This window comes from Peromyscus californicus, unplaced genomic scaffold, assembly GCF_007827085.1.
Source record: "Peromyscus californicus insignis strain IS unplaced genomic scaffold, ASM782708v3 Scaffold_3__1_contigs__length_106647218, whole genome shotgun sequence".
NCBI classification, from domain to species: Eukaryota; Metazoa; Chordata; class Mammalia; order Rodentia; family Cricetidae; genus Peromyscus; species Peromyscus californicus.
This window is the reverse complement of record NW_026294551.1, coordinates 6,489,616-6,503,923: the sequence shown is the minus strand read 5'-3', so window position 1 is coordinate 6,503,923 and position 14,308 is coordinate 6,489,616. Positions and strand designations below refer to the sequence as shown.

Below are 14,308 nucleotides of genomic sequence, written 5' to 3'. Positions count from 1 at the left end.
TGTATATATATATGTATATGTATTTCTTTGGACAGAATATAAAACCAATGTAAGGAGAGGAGGTGAGGGTCAAGGAGGGCCAGAGACCTCAAGCCAGGGGCTTTGGGGGACCTCATTTAGTCACTAAAGGGCTTCTTTGAGCTGCCCCTTAATACTCATGATAAAGTCTGCCCTGCTTGTTTGGAGTGAAATAAGAAAATTCCCAGGAGCAAGCAGTCACGGGAGGTAGGTGGCACGGAGGATTCCCCTGGTAGCCATTTCTAGTGGTATGTTCAGATAAGCTCTCCCAACCCAGGGGGAGCCATGGGCAGGGAACAGGTCACACAGGTGGCAGGGGCATGGTCACTGTCTGGGCTCTCAGCAGCATGGCTCAGTGCTGGCCCCTCCTGGGGGCCATGGAGCTCCCAGCTGTCGTGATGGGGGAGAAGTGGTCAGAGCTCTGGGGTCCCAGGAGCCTTGAAGCACTGCTCACTGTTACCTGCCGGCAGCAGCACTCGCCCTTCAGCCTCCAGGAAAGCCCGGTGTCTTAGTAAAGAAAGTGGCTGTGGCCCAGGAGCCCAACCCTACCTTTGTGTCTTTCTGTCTCTCTACAGGATACTACAGAAGCAGAAAAGCGGGATCCCCAGGAATTAGTGGGTGAGTACCCTGGGGGCATGCATACTCTGAGCCCTTGCCCTGAGCAAGCTGGCTTCCACTCATGCCAGGCCTCTGCTCTTTTGGGCATCTCCCTGCTGTGAGCTCCCAAGGCCTTTGGCATTTCCTAGGGTGACTGGGTGAGACCTCAGGCAACATTCTTTGAAAATGGCATTCTGTGTGCGTTTTTCTGGGCTTTGGGTGGCTGCCAGTGTTGTCAAGGGAGTTTAGAGTCCCGTACAGCTGGGAGCTCATCTTGGTCTTTGCTTCTTCCACTTGTGCCCTGGACCTGACCTCTCTGTCTTTGTATCCCCGTGTCCCCACTACCATATTCATGTTGCTCAGGGAGTCAGCATGGGGCCTCTGCAGGCACTTTGCCTTGTCCCAGGCAGGAACATGGCTCACAGCTTTGGCATATGAGACCCTTGGTAACTTTGGAGAGTGGAATAACTTGTGGGAAACCACATTCCATGCATGCCCTCTGCCAGCCCCAGCATCCTAAGCCTTTTAGAAAGCCACTCGCTCCTTAGTTTAGCCATGGACTTGGTAACAGCTCCAAAAACTTGACCCAGGGGAGGTTCCTGGTGTCACCTGTCAGAGCCTTCCTTCTGCAACAGCCATCACCTGCTCCTTGGCCATTGTGCTAATCTTTAGAAAAAGTGTGCTCCTACTTTTTTTGGTTCTGTTACCAAAGGACACCTGCAAAGCCCACCCCTGCATCTCCATGTGTATGTTCAAGGCTTATGCTTTCCAGCCCTGGGGGTTCAAAGCTCAGAAACTTGACTTGAAAGTATGCCTCCAGTGTCCTTCCCACCTGCCCTTTTTCCAAGAAGCACCCATTTGTTGTGGGTTGTTGACAAGTGAGTGGTTTTCCATAATTAAGTGCTAGGAATTATTCATTCTTTTTCCTTTGGACCCATTGGGCAAGAACATAATTACTCAGCCTTGATCCCTGGGTTCCCTGATAGATAGTTTAAGTCTTATTTAAAGAAGTCAGGGACTGGAGAGATGGCTCAGTGGTTAAGAGCACTTGCTGTTCTTACAGAGGACCCAGGTTCATTTCGCAGCATCCATGTTGGGTGGTTCACAAGTTCCTATGACTACAGGTCCAGGGAGTCAAATACCCTATTCTGCCCTCAGCAGGCACTTGCGTACACATGATGCACATACACACACTCAGACACATTCACATACATCTATGTAAATTAGCAACCAGAATTTTCTTAAACCTTAGAATTTGTTCTTTAGAAAATGACACTAGGGATATGACGGCTTAAAGGGTGGAGGAGGCAAGGTACACATCTGATCGGAAGCTAGCGGCTACAAGACCAGGTGTAGCGGGAGCTGCAGCCTCTTCCATCTGGGTCCCGCTTCTCTCTGCTGTTCACTACCGAGAAATTTCAAGGCTTGGGGTCAGAGAACAACCTGGTCATGAGCAGCGTCAGAAAAGTGGTAGAATGTGTGTGGGCATCAGCTGGACGTCTTCCACAACCAGCGAGGCTCTTTCTCTGGTTTTGTTTTGACATTTCATTTATTTATTTTTTTAAAGGTTCATGTAGTTAGCACAAACTGGAGTCAACAACTATGGGGCCCAGGCTAGCTTTAAACTGGCTGGTCCTCTGCCTTAGCCTCTCAAGATCCAGTATTCTAGGAAATGCCACCACACCCAGCCTCTGTGCCATGCCTTTGAAATCACTTTATTGAGATGCATTTCATAGAGTAATTTCATAGTTGTGAGTTTAAGTGTGCACAGGTGAATTTTGATAGACATAGCTGTGCTAGCCCTACCCACCAACAGTTTCCACCCTTCTTACTGGTCCCTGGTGTTAACTCCCCTGTGTAGGGGGAGGTAAGTCTCAAGTAAGAAGTGGTCTTGATGGGAGTTCAGCCCTATTTTGACAACTTCATGTAAATTAGGACCCGTTGACCCTTGGACTGGACCATTCTGTCACGAGGGCCATCTTGTGCATGATAGGATGCTTAGCAGTAGAATGCCCTCTGCCCACTGGGCAGCACAAGCGTTCTTGCTCCTCCCCCACTGAAATGACAAGGCAAGTGTCCCTTTGGGGAGCAGAAGCACCACAAGTTGAGTACAGTACAGATCCTGGTCTTCCTGTCTGGCTTTCTGTTTTGACAGTGTGCTTTAGAGATTGCATCCATACTGCTGAGCATAGCCGTTCCTTTTCATTTGTCTGTTTGGGCTAAGGAACCTCTCACTGTATCAGACATAGTTTGTTTGTTCACTCTCTTGTGGGGGACACGGTACATCTTTCATCTGCATAGGAGCAGTGCTCTTTTCTCTTCGAGGAGTAGGTGGTGAGTCAGTTCCTCTTCAGCAGAGTGGCTTCTGATCATGATGCGATATTTGCTGCCCCCTCAGCTCCTTTTAACTGAGTCCTGGGTGTCAGATGTGTAGACTGTCCCACCTCTAAAAGAACAAAACGCCAAGATGCCAACTCTTGGGCCTCTCCGGCACTGCAACTCTTGACAGCTGCTGGCCTGGCCTGGAACAGTGCTGATGTAGCTTGGGGGGCGAGCTCCAAGTCACTCAGGAGCCTCCTGTTTACTGCCCATCAAGTATCCTGCAAGCATCCTCAGCCCCTTTGGGCTTGCTGACCCTGCTCCCTCCTTGCCGTATTCAGAGTCCCTGGGGCTAGCTGCTCTGCTCAGATCCTACCTGGTGGCCATGGATACTGCCGATGTTTTTTGACAAAGGCGTTTGCAGGGCATGACTCATGCTGACAGCAAGCTTCTCAAATAGTAAGTGCAGCCGCCCTTACAGGGCACCCCGGCACAGCCGAGCAACAGCTACGGGCAGAGGCACTGCCCTCAGGTGTCTGTGGACACATTGCTTAGCAGATTCCCTGAGACAGTGGTCTGGGGCTCTGGCTACACAGGGCAGCTGTCTCCTAGCACTTAGAACAGAGTTGGATTTGTCCTAGCACTTAGAACAGAGTCACTGGAGTCTATCTTGAAAGCCTGTGAAGTAAACTTTTATTTGTTGTCCAGAATATGCCACTTTCTTGTGACTTCCCAAGAATAGCCCTGTTTCTACCCCTGCTCTTAAGGGGTTCCTTCTCTTGTTCTACTATCTACCGATTATGCCTCAGAGGGTGGAGGGTTGCTACGGTAACAGAGTCACACCCTGTTTTTCTAAAAAGCTTTCCTGGCAAATGCCAAAGGGCACTCTTTGTCTCTGTCACATGCACATATACCCTCTCCAGCCCCAGCGCCTGCCAAGACCTTCTTGCTTTTGTTACTAATGCTCACAAAATGCCGTGACCAGCTCTTTCCAGCTGCGTCCACTCTCAGCTAGCCCCCGTAGTCTGAGCTCGGACCTAGAACTTCTGTTTATCCCGGGGCTGGGAAGAAGGAAGAAATCAAGATTTGGATTTGGAACACCTGCCAGAGTTGGGTGGTGCCCGGCTGAGGGCCAGTGGGGCTGGTAGAGGAGTGCAGCGCACTGACAAATGGGTAGTCCCTTCAGAGACTGTTCTCAGGCAGCCACTGCATCTCAGGCCCACAACAGGACCTTTGATCTGTGGGGTGCAGCCTGTGCTTAGGGTGTGTCTAGTTACAACCCACTGGCAGTGCTGAAACCCAGCACCATACTTGTGTTCTGAGACTGCCTTGGGCCTGACCCCTGGCCTCGGTGTGTTTGTAGTGTGCACAGGCCGGAACTAGCACAGCAGCTGAACTAGCAAAGTCGTGAGTGTTTGGGATCTCTGAGGCATTGTCCCCCGACTTACTCAGCACTGCATTGGTCACAGATGGCACACTGAGCAGAGATCAAAGCACCTTATCAGCCACGAAGAAAACATTAACCTCAGCTGGCTGCAGTGGTGCATGCCTGCAGCCCCTGCTGATCAAAAGGCTGAGGCAGGAGAGTCGCTGCAGCCCGGGAAGTGGGGCCAGCCTGGGCCCTGAATGAGTGGTACACACACACACACACACCCCTCTTTTTGTAAGCCCTTGAGATCTGGGATTGTTTTAAAATCACGGCTAGAGAGGAGGCTCAGCACCTAACCCATTCTGCTCAGGTAGGGCCTGAATTTGAGTCCCAGCATCCATGTTCAGGAGCACACAACCTCCATACTCCACCTCCAGGGGATCTGATGCCCTCTCTAGACTCTGAGGGCACTTGCACTCCCATATGCAAGGAACCCACACACAGACATAACAGACATATATGTAATTTTTAAAAAGTAAAATCTTTAAAAAATAATAAATCCAGCCTTGGGACAAGAGACTAGGAAGTCTATGCCGCTCTAGTCCCTTCCACCCAGGCATGTGTCAGCCCTAGAGAGCTGTTCCAAGAAAGGGCTTAGGGAAAGGCCTGGCACACAGTAGGTCCGCAGCAAGCATTCCACTGCCTGCTGCTGGTGGTGGCTTTGGTGTCCCCTCCTCCTGCCCCACCCTAGGCTGTTTGTTCATTGTGTGGTCCTTTTCATGAGTGATTGTTAAAGAGCACAGCAGGACCTACAACAAACAGCCCATTGTCTGTGTGCTCCCGAGCAGGGCACTGAGGTCCTGGGGTGGCCAGAGGCTACAGGGAAGGGAGTGAGGAGAGAGGGGGCAGGCTTGGGTGGGCAGTGGCCATTCTCGGAGGGAATTGACCTTGGGAGTTGTGAGTCTTCGTGTCAGAATCAGGCCTTTTGTTCAGGTCTTTTTATGCACAAGCTGCTTGGGAACCAAAACATTGGGAACCCTAAACACAGTTTCTCCTAGCCTAGGCAGGACAGCCCCAGACCAGAAGGATAGTGCCAGCAGCTGTGACTCCTAGAGGCCTGGGAGGCTGGGCCTGCCTTGTGCTTGAGGCTGATTGTGTCTCTTGCAGCCCTCAGTTCGGCGTCTTCCACCAGGCAGAATTACACTGTAGAAATTGGCACGTACGCTGGATTGTGGCTCCTCCCTTCTACCTCCCACAGCCCTTGACAGGACATGCTCTTTCCTTAAAAGTTAGTCACGGAGCTTTGTAGCATGTGTTATTTACACCTGTCCCCCTACCCCAACTTCCCTTCTCCCAGGTTGACACATGGCAGGCTTCTGACCATTTGATCTCAGCTTTGGTAGTATTCCTGGATGCCCCTGACAGCCTGCTCACTATCTTTAGCATGTTTCTCTCTCTGGAGTCATTTTGTGCTTGTGCCTTTATGTATCGCCCCTGGCCTTTCCTCCCAACCCCAGAATTCCCTCTGTTTCCTCAACAGCCTCCTTTTCTGAAAGGGTCCGAAACATGTCACCTGATGAAATCAAGATCCCACCAGAACCGCCTGGCAGATGTTCAAATCACTTACAAGTAAGCGAGGGTCGGACTGCCCACGTGGATGAGATGGCCTGGGTTACACTGTCTGGTTGGGCCATGACCTTCAGAGGCCATGCCAGGGAGAAGGACCAAGTCAAACTGCCAGGTGGGCAGGAGCTTGCAGTCTTGGATACTTCCTGTAAGCCAGATCTCAGGCATTGGCAGCCACTGCCACATGTCATGTGCGGCCCTCTTGGGTCCCTGGTCTGCTCTCACTGAAGTCCTAAGTCTACAGCCTCACTGAGCCAGGGGACTTCTCAGGGAAATTTGACAAGAAACTAAGGACCCATCAGAATGTAAAATCAGTTCCAGAAGTGTAAGGTGCAGTGTTTAAACACATTGTTTCTGTATGTGTTCCTAATTCAGCAGCTTCTGCCTGCAGACCTGACCCGAGGGTTTTAACAATCCTGGCTGTCCTGGAACTCATTTTGTAGACTAGGCTGACCTTGAACTCACTGAGATCCACCACCACCCAGCTCCTGACCCAAGGTTTTAAATGCCTAAGGAAGAGAAGCCGCTCATCTCTGCAGTTGACCGTGGGAAACAGGACTCAGTATAGCTGAGACTTCACCCATGTGGTTGTTTCTCCTTGTCCCTCTGTAACTCCCCTGTGAGTGGGATCTTTCAATTAACAATAGGGCAGGTGCCCAGGGCTCCATAATCATGGACCTTTCCCCCATCCTGCCTTTGATCCCACTTCTTCTGAGTGCCCCCAGCTGTCCAGCAAGCGCATGGCACCACCCGAACGGATGGATGACTAATAGGTCCTAGGGCTGAGGAATGCAGCAGTCCAGGAGAGGGCCAGAGTCAGGACTAGGGCACAGTACAGATTCTCTTCCTTTCCCAGAAGTCTCCTCCCTTGGCTAAGTTGTCTGCCTCCCTCCCCATCACCCACCAGGATGGCGTCACCCTCCATGCCAAACAAGTTTAAGCCTGTAAGGACGATTCTAAAGGCCTGCCAAGCAGAAGCAACCAGCCACTCAGAGCTCTTAAGTTTACAATATTCTTTTTTGATCCTACTGGGGGTAGGGACCATGGCATTTAAACAAACAGCAGAACCTGTGATGGGACTGAACCCCGAACAAGGCAGCTATAAGTCGGGGTTCACCTCGAGCTTCCTAGCCTCCTGTGTAAGGCCTCCTGCAGTGCCCTTGACATAACCCCAAGGAGAGGGCTTCTCACGGCCAGCTTCTCGCTCCCCGCTAGTGAAGTGCTTTCCAAACCTCAGGCTTCCTCGTGCCTGTCAGCAGAAAGAGGGTCAGATTGGGCTTTCTGACCGGGAGAGTGGTCACCTCTTCTAATAAAGGCTCAGGGGAGCTGCTTAGGACCTCTAGCCCCTCCCACCTCTGGCAGGGAAAGTGCTCCCCAGATCTTTTCTTTCTGAAGAGTCTGGATGTGTCGCTGCCCGGCACTTAGCCCTTGAACTGAACCACTACTCATGTTCCCGGCTCAGACCACTCTTCTCAGAGGAGGCTCTGCCCTGAGTCGAGTCGCCGGGACCTCCTCACTGGCACTAGGCAACACTGATGCCATTAGTTTTAAGGATTTTTTTTTTTTTTTTTTTTTTTTTTTTTTTTTTTTTTTTGGTTTTTCGAGACAGGGTTTCTCTGTGTAGCTTTGCGCCTTTCCTGGAACTCACTTGGTAGTCCAGGCTGGCCTCGAACTCACAGAGATCCGCCTGCCTCTGCCTCCCGAGTGCTGGGATTAAAGGCGTGCTCCACCACTGCCCGACTTTTAAGGATTTCTATTGCTGTGATTTAAAAAACTATAAGCCAGGCGGTGGTGGCACACACCCTTAATCCAGCACTCAAGAGGCAGAATCAGGTGGATCTGAGTTCAAAGCCAGCCTGGTCTACAGAGCAATTTCCAGGACAGCCAGGGCTACACAGTGAAACCCTGTCTCAAAAATAAAAGCCAAAACAAAAAGAACGGACTTGCCTAACATGCCAGTCTTACGGAATCATTTTCTCAATTAAGATTCCCTCTTCCAGGCATGTGTAGGTTTGTGTCAAGTTGGCAAAAACCAGCCAGCACAGCCCCTGTCCCAGGCCTCGACTCTGGGCCTGCATCACCAGCTCGGATGCTGGTACTGCTGTTTTCCTGGAGCACCGGCATCCATGGGGGAGTTTGAGATTAGCTCTTGAGCCTTGATTGTGAACCAGCTCTCTCAGCCACCTTACAGAGAGCACTGTAAGGTACAGCTCTGCCTGCATGAGGCCCTGGTTCCATCCTAAGCACCACCAAAAATAAAATTAAAAAAGGCATCTAGACAGTTTGAGACCAACTCCAAAAAAGTCTGCCTCCCTCCCTCTGAGGTGGTGGCACATTCTCAGATCTAAAGACTTCACGTGTTGATGCTTAGATCCAGGGTTCACCCTTGCTCATCAACTCTTTTTTTTTTTAATTTATTTATTTCTATTTTATGTGCATTGGTGTTTTGCCTGTATGTATGTCTGTTTGAGTGTCAGATCCTATGGAACTGGAGTTACAGTTGTGAGCTACCATGTGGATGCTGGGAATTGAACCTGGGTCCTCTGGAATAACGGCCAGTGTTCTTAACTGCTAAACCATCTCTCCAGCCCCGCTCATTGACTCTTAGACTTTACGCCCTCCTTGGTGGGATGGGGGTTGTTGGAAGCTGATATCCACTTGTGGGGTTGGTTCTTGGCTTCCGGGTAGCTTCTGACTTGGTCTTTCTCCCACTCTATACTGACATCAGAGGATGGGTTAGGAGAAATCGGCAATGGAAAGTGACTGGTGTGGGCTTGACTTGCCTGTGCAAAACTGGTCAGAGACTGGGTGTAAGCTAAGACAATTGGAATCAGGTTTCATGTGGTCCAGGGGCACAGACTGGACTGTGGGGGGCAGGCTCATGGCATGCTCACCCTCTCGCCTTCACAGGACAAGATCCAGAAGCTTTACGAGCGGAAGATAAAGGAGGGAATGGATATGAACTATATCATCCAGAGAAAGAAGGAGTTCCGGAACCCCAGGTGAGCTCCTCTGAGCCTGTAGGTGACAGTGTGAGACAGGGCCCAAGGACATCTTGGGAAGCTGTCAGGAGAGGTCCAGCTTTGATCCCATCTGAGCCCAGAGTGGCTTCACCCGGACTTCCACTTCGACTAGATGCCTGCTAGACACATAAGAGGTTTACAGATTGAATACAGGTTCAAGGTGTGAGCTACTTACTCTGCAGTGATGGCTAAGATGCCTGGCTTGGGGGTGGGGGGTGCAGAAATCTTTGATTGGTATGTAAAATGAATGAAAATTTTTCTTAAATTAAAAAAAAACAAAAACATACAAACACACATGCAAAAAAAAAAAAGAGGCCTGTCTGAGTTCTGATCACCAACCTGGTCCTAAAGGAGGACATTCAACAAGACAATCACTAGAGGTTCTTCCAATTCAAAAAACTGGGTTTTGCCTCTTGGTAAAGGGTCTTAGGAACAAAGCTATGTTTGGGTCTGGGTCTGTTGTTTGAGAGTCTTTGAGATAGGGTCTCACTATGTAGCCCTGGCTGGCCTCGAAGTCACAGAATCTGCCTGCCTCTGCCTCCCACCTGCTGGGATTTGAGTGCTGAATAAAGGTTGCACTACTGTGCCTGGCTATGTCTGGGTCTTATTCTTTCAAATACCCCAAGAAAGAACATGGTGCGTGACAATGGGGACCTATGCTAGCCATTGTGTGGATCTGAGTGTGGAAGCCCCAACTCAGCCATGCTAACTGAAGGCCAGAAACAGCTACATTAGACATAACATGCCATTGTTGTCTTGACCCCCCATCCTGGCCCCCAGCTACAGCCATTTGAAGAGAGTGCAGAGCCAAAAGGGTCAGGAAGACAGGCTTCCATCCGGAAGCTGCACTGGAAGAAGTGAGCTGGGTTTAAAGGTTTCATCTCTTTGTCATAGTCCCAGGAGCTGATGGTTCTGGTTCCATACAGGGATGTGGGACCAATACAGACACTGCTCACTGATTGTTCTGTTCCCTTTTCAGCATCTATGAGAAGCTGATCCAATTCTGTGCCATTGATGAGCTGGGCACCAACTATCCAAAGGTGTGTCCTGCACACATGGGCTGGAGAGTGATAGAGCTTGCTGGACTGGCTGGGACTGGGAGCCACGGAAAGGTCCACGGGGCGGCCCTGATGGCAGTCTAACAGATGCCAGTGGCAGGCTGGGTCTCTGGGTCCCAACCAGTTAGAAGCCAGTGGTGGGACTGCTGCCACTGCCGCCAGCTGAGCAAGTGCTCCTTCCCTGGATCTTTAAGAGCTTCCTGGTTATCCGACTAGTGATTGGGTGACAGCTGAAGCCCGGTGCTTTTGAGAGGGCTGGGGCCCCAGCCTAGGGGGATCCATTTCTGGGCGTGTGCTCTCTGATGGTCTCTGACTGCACCTGACCTTCTCTTTTCAGGATATGTTTGACCCCCATGGCTGGTCTGAAGACTCCTACTATGAGGCATTAGGTAACTTCTGTTAGCCTTCTGTTTATCTACTCACCCACACACCCTTCCATCTGTCCATCCAGTTAGTGATCTAGGTGTCCCCTATTTCAGGGTCTGTGCCCAGGCCCTGTCCACAGGACTGCTGCCGACTTGGCCTTGGACAGACTGACTGCCCTTGCTGACAAGACTTGAGCATAGCGATGACAGGTGGTTGTTGGATCAGTTATCCCCACACTGACGCCGCTGAGTCAGCGTGAGCAGACTGGTGGTGCAGCCGGGAGCCTTTGGCAAGCAGAGTCGCCTGACCTGGCCAAAGGTCTGGGGAGGCCCTGTTAGGAGACTGTTAGAGTAAGGTTTGGAGATGTGTGTGGGAGCCAGAATGCCCTGGGCAGAGGAAATGTGTTCTGAGGCCAGTGAGCACAGCACGGAGAACTGAGCCTGTACGTCACCATTCCCAAGTCAGAGCCTAGACGCCAGGTCCTGGCTCATTAGTGCACGTGTATGTGCGTCCCTTACAAGCTTTGCCTTGAGTTAGTTACCAATATTTTATTTACAATAAAATTCTGTATCTAGTGTTTCTTAATGAGTGGGAAGATATTTCTCTCAGGATCAGCTGACCCTTCCCAGCAGGTGTGCAGCCCCCAGACCCTGGTCAAGTTCCACGTTCCATGCTGAACAAGGCCCAGCACTTCATCCTGCCAAGTGCAGGATGCTGAACCCATGCAGCCCTCTAGGCCAGAACAGAGAATGCAGGATCAGGCAGAGACCTTCCTTGATCACACACTGCTCATGATAACCTCATAACACGAATGCCTCATCATAGCCTGTGTCCTCTCTCCACAGCCAAGGCCCAGAAGATTGAAATGGACAAATTGGAAAAGGCCAAAAAGGAGCGAACCAAAGTGAGTAATGACAGCTGCTGGGGTGGAGGCAGGTGTGTGGAGTGTGCAGGTCCTGCTGGCTGAGTCTACGTCAGGAGTCCTAGGCTTCCTCCCATCCATACCCTTCACTGCCTAGTGAGGCTTTGAGCAGCATTGACCATGCTCTCCTCCGTCAGCAGACGGCTGTGCCCCAACATCTGGCTTGGCTTATAGAAGCCTCCACTGCTCTGGTCGTGAAGGCTTGGTGTTCCCTGATTCTGCCCTTTTACATCCGCTCTGCAGAGCCCTGGTAGCTTTGTCTCTTATGGTCATTGGTGCCTCCTTGGCCTGATTCAAAGTTGGTATTCCTTCTGAGAGAGTGGGCCAAGGCCAGCTCTGTCTGTCCGTTCTCGGCCTACAGAGCTGACCTCAGCCCCCAGCTTGTATGCTTCCCTGTGGGTCTCCTGTCTGAGAGCCACGTAAGCCGTCGTGTTGGACATCAAGCACCACTTTTGTAGCAGTGTGATCTGGGTCCTTCAGGAGCATCAGATTAACTCCAAGATCAAAATAGAGTCCTCCTCTGTGCTGTACCGTAGGACCAGAGCCCAAGGCAGATAGCTGTTCATCAAGACACCAGCTCCTGCTGCCCTGTGACTCGGTATCTCACAGCTTCTGTGGCCCCCAAGATACTCCTTTTGCCTCCAGACTGAGGGACTGCAAGGCCTGGTGTGCTGATGGCCCTCACTGAGGCCTTTGTTGGCAGACCAGGAACGTGGGAGCTAGTGCCAGGGGATAAACTGCGTTTCTCATTCCTAACCGTTGAGTGAATCTCCCTTCTTCTCTTTCCTCTCCCCTCCAAACGCCAGGCTTAGTGCAGGGACGTGTCTGCAGCACCTGGGGACCACAGCTGTCCTTCTCCTGTGCGGAAGGCACCACTCCCTCCTGGGTGTGAGGAGGAGGGGTTGGGGGGGACGGTGGGCGGGGGTACTAGGCATGTGCAATAACCTGTGATGCTGGGAGGGATCCCCTGTCTGTTGGGAGAGATCTTGGAAGAGGTGAAAGCCCTTCAGGCTGTCTCAGGCACCTCTCCTCCCCCAGGACCTCCCAGCCAAGATGGTTTTCAGGGCCTCTTTTGTGTAAGTGCCAAACTCCTGTTCCCGGGGAGCAGACAGATAGCACAGGGAATGGACACACAGCTCTGCACTGGTCTCACTGTCCTCTCCCCTCCAGATTGAGTTTGTAACGGGCACCAAGAAAGGCACGACGACCAATGCCACGGCCACCACCACCACTACTGCCAGCACAGCTGTTGCAGGTAGAGACTGCCTCGGGGACAGCAGACAGAGCACGGGGCTCCTGGGCTTGTCGGGGAAGGGTCTGTGCCCAGGCTCAGCCTTGCTGTGTTCTGCTAAGTGTGAGCATAGCAAGTCTTGGATCCTGGGGTAGGTTCTAGATTGCTGGCTCCCCTCTGGGTTCCTGGGCCAGGGACTCCTGTTTCTTTCTAGCCTCAGCTTCTGGCCTGCCTTTGGAGTCCGGCTCTGGTTGGTTTTGATCTAGACTTCTCTTTTGTGTTACCCTAGATGCCCAAAAGAGGAAGAGCAAGTGGGACTCTGCCATCCCAGTGACCACAATAGCGCAGCCCACCATCCTCACAACCACAGCCACGCTGCCAGCCGTGGTCACGGTCACCACCAGTGCCAGCGGCTCCAAGACCACCGTCATTTCTGCTGTGGGCACCATTGTGAAGAAAGCCAAGCAGTGACCAAAGGACAGCCCCAGGACTTGACAGGACTGTGCAGCCCGGTGACTGCTGCCCACTGGGAGGTGCCACTCGGCTCCAGGACTAATATGGGCTCCCCATGTGCCTTCCAAAAGGAGCCTCTATGTGACATTCCAGCCAGAAGGACATGGCAGCAGAGGCAGTGGGTGCATTGGACAGAGTCTGTCCATACGCCTCTTGGGATCTCACCCAATTAAAAGTACTGCGTTCTCAGGTTCAGGCATGTCAGGTGCGCTGGCCTCTCCCTGCTGTGTGCGGGCAAACGTGGAGTTCAAGTGCCCCTCCGTCTCAGTCAGGATTTCTGCTCAGGATGAACAATGGCATGGCAGAAGCTGTGGGAGCTACCGTGATCATTCCCAGTGTATGCCCGGTGGTATGGGCAGGTGGGAACTCAAGGAGGGGTCAGACACATGCCCCTTCCTGGTGTCTTCTTTCCTGACCCGGAAACCAGATCTCAACAGTTCTCAGGCAATAGCAGAGGCCTCTGCTCTCTTGGGTGCAGTTAAGCACTCCCCACATTGCTTCTGATACACGCCCAAGGCTTTTGAAATCAGGCCAGTTAACAGAGGGCTGGGATGTGATTCCCAACCTGCCCAGGGCAGGAGCAAGGTGTGGGCGCCTGGCCAAGGCCACCCCAGTCCCTCAGTGCCCAGTGAGTGTGGCCAGCAGGATCCACGCAGTGGGGGAGATGAATCACCTCCTGCTCTGGCCAGGGCAGCAGCTCATTGTTCATGTGAAAGCCCTGCTCTTGGGAAGGTTTCTACCACCCCACCCTTCCTGTGTCGTTATCTCTGCCCAGCAGCAGCCCCTGGGTAGCACCAGTGGCCACTCTTAGGGCCCAAACAGGTTCACCAGCCCAAGATGCTAGAGGGGAAAGCTTGCTTTCACGGCCTCTGGCAAGCTCTCCTTCCCACTCAGCGGAAAGGCTGGGTGTCAGAGGAGGACGGCAGCCTGTGAGGGTCTCGTTGCTTCCGTGGGACCACCAGAGGCTGAGAAGGGTGCTTCTGAGTTTGTGGCTGGTGTTTGTTTTGTGATCCAAGGACTGACAAACTGCCTATGAGATCCCTAAAATAAAAACTGAGTCACACTCCTCCCCTTCTCTACTTGACGGCACTCTGCAACCTTGTGGGGGACGGGTGGTACCTGCTGCCAGCCCTCCCAAGAGCACCTCTGGAAAGGTCTGCCCTGCAGCCTCTGGCAGATGGGGCCCTCCTTGGCTCAGGACACCCAGGTCTGAGGTAAGCATCTCCAGGAGCTGCAGGGAAAGGACACTGCAAGGAGCAAGTGATC

The 14,308-nt window shown here is 52.1% G+C and overlaps 1 protein-coding gene across 2 annotated transcripts in view; it reads left to right on the top strand.

The window, feature by feature from the left end:
* Sap30bp (SAP30 binding protein) overlaps window positions 1–14,108 on the top strand; it is a 33,198-nt gene extending 19,090 nt beyond the window's left edge. For both annotated transcript variants that reach the window (XM_052759805.1, XM_052759803.1), the window contains 8 exons: window positions 594–636; window positions 5,844–5,932; window positions 8,840–8,931; window positions 9,932–9,992; window positions 10,348–10,399; window positions 11,222–11,280; window positions 12,469–12,553; window positions 12,819–14,108. In XM_052759805.1, the coding sequence (XP_052615765.1) occupies window positions 594–636; window positions 5,844–5,932; window positions 8,840–8,931; window positions 9,932–9,992; window positions 10,348–10,399; window positions 11,222–11,280; window positions 12,469–12,553; window positions 12,819–13,000 (663 nt within the window). In that variant the 3' untranslated portion in view covers window positions 13,001–14,108. The remainder of the gene's footprint in view (window positions 1–593; window positions 637–5,843; window positions 5,933–8,839; window positions 8,932–9,931; window positions 9,993–10,347; window positions 10,400–11,221; window positions 11,281–12,468; window positions 12,554–12,818) is intronic.
* Window positions 14,109–14,308: the final 200 nt, after the last annotated feature.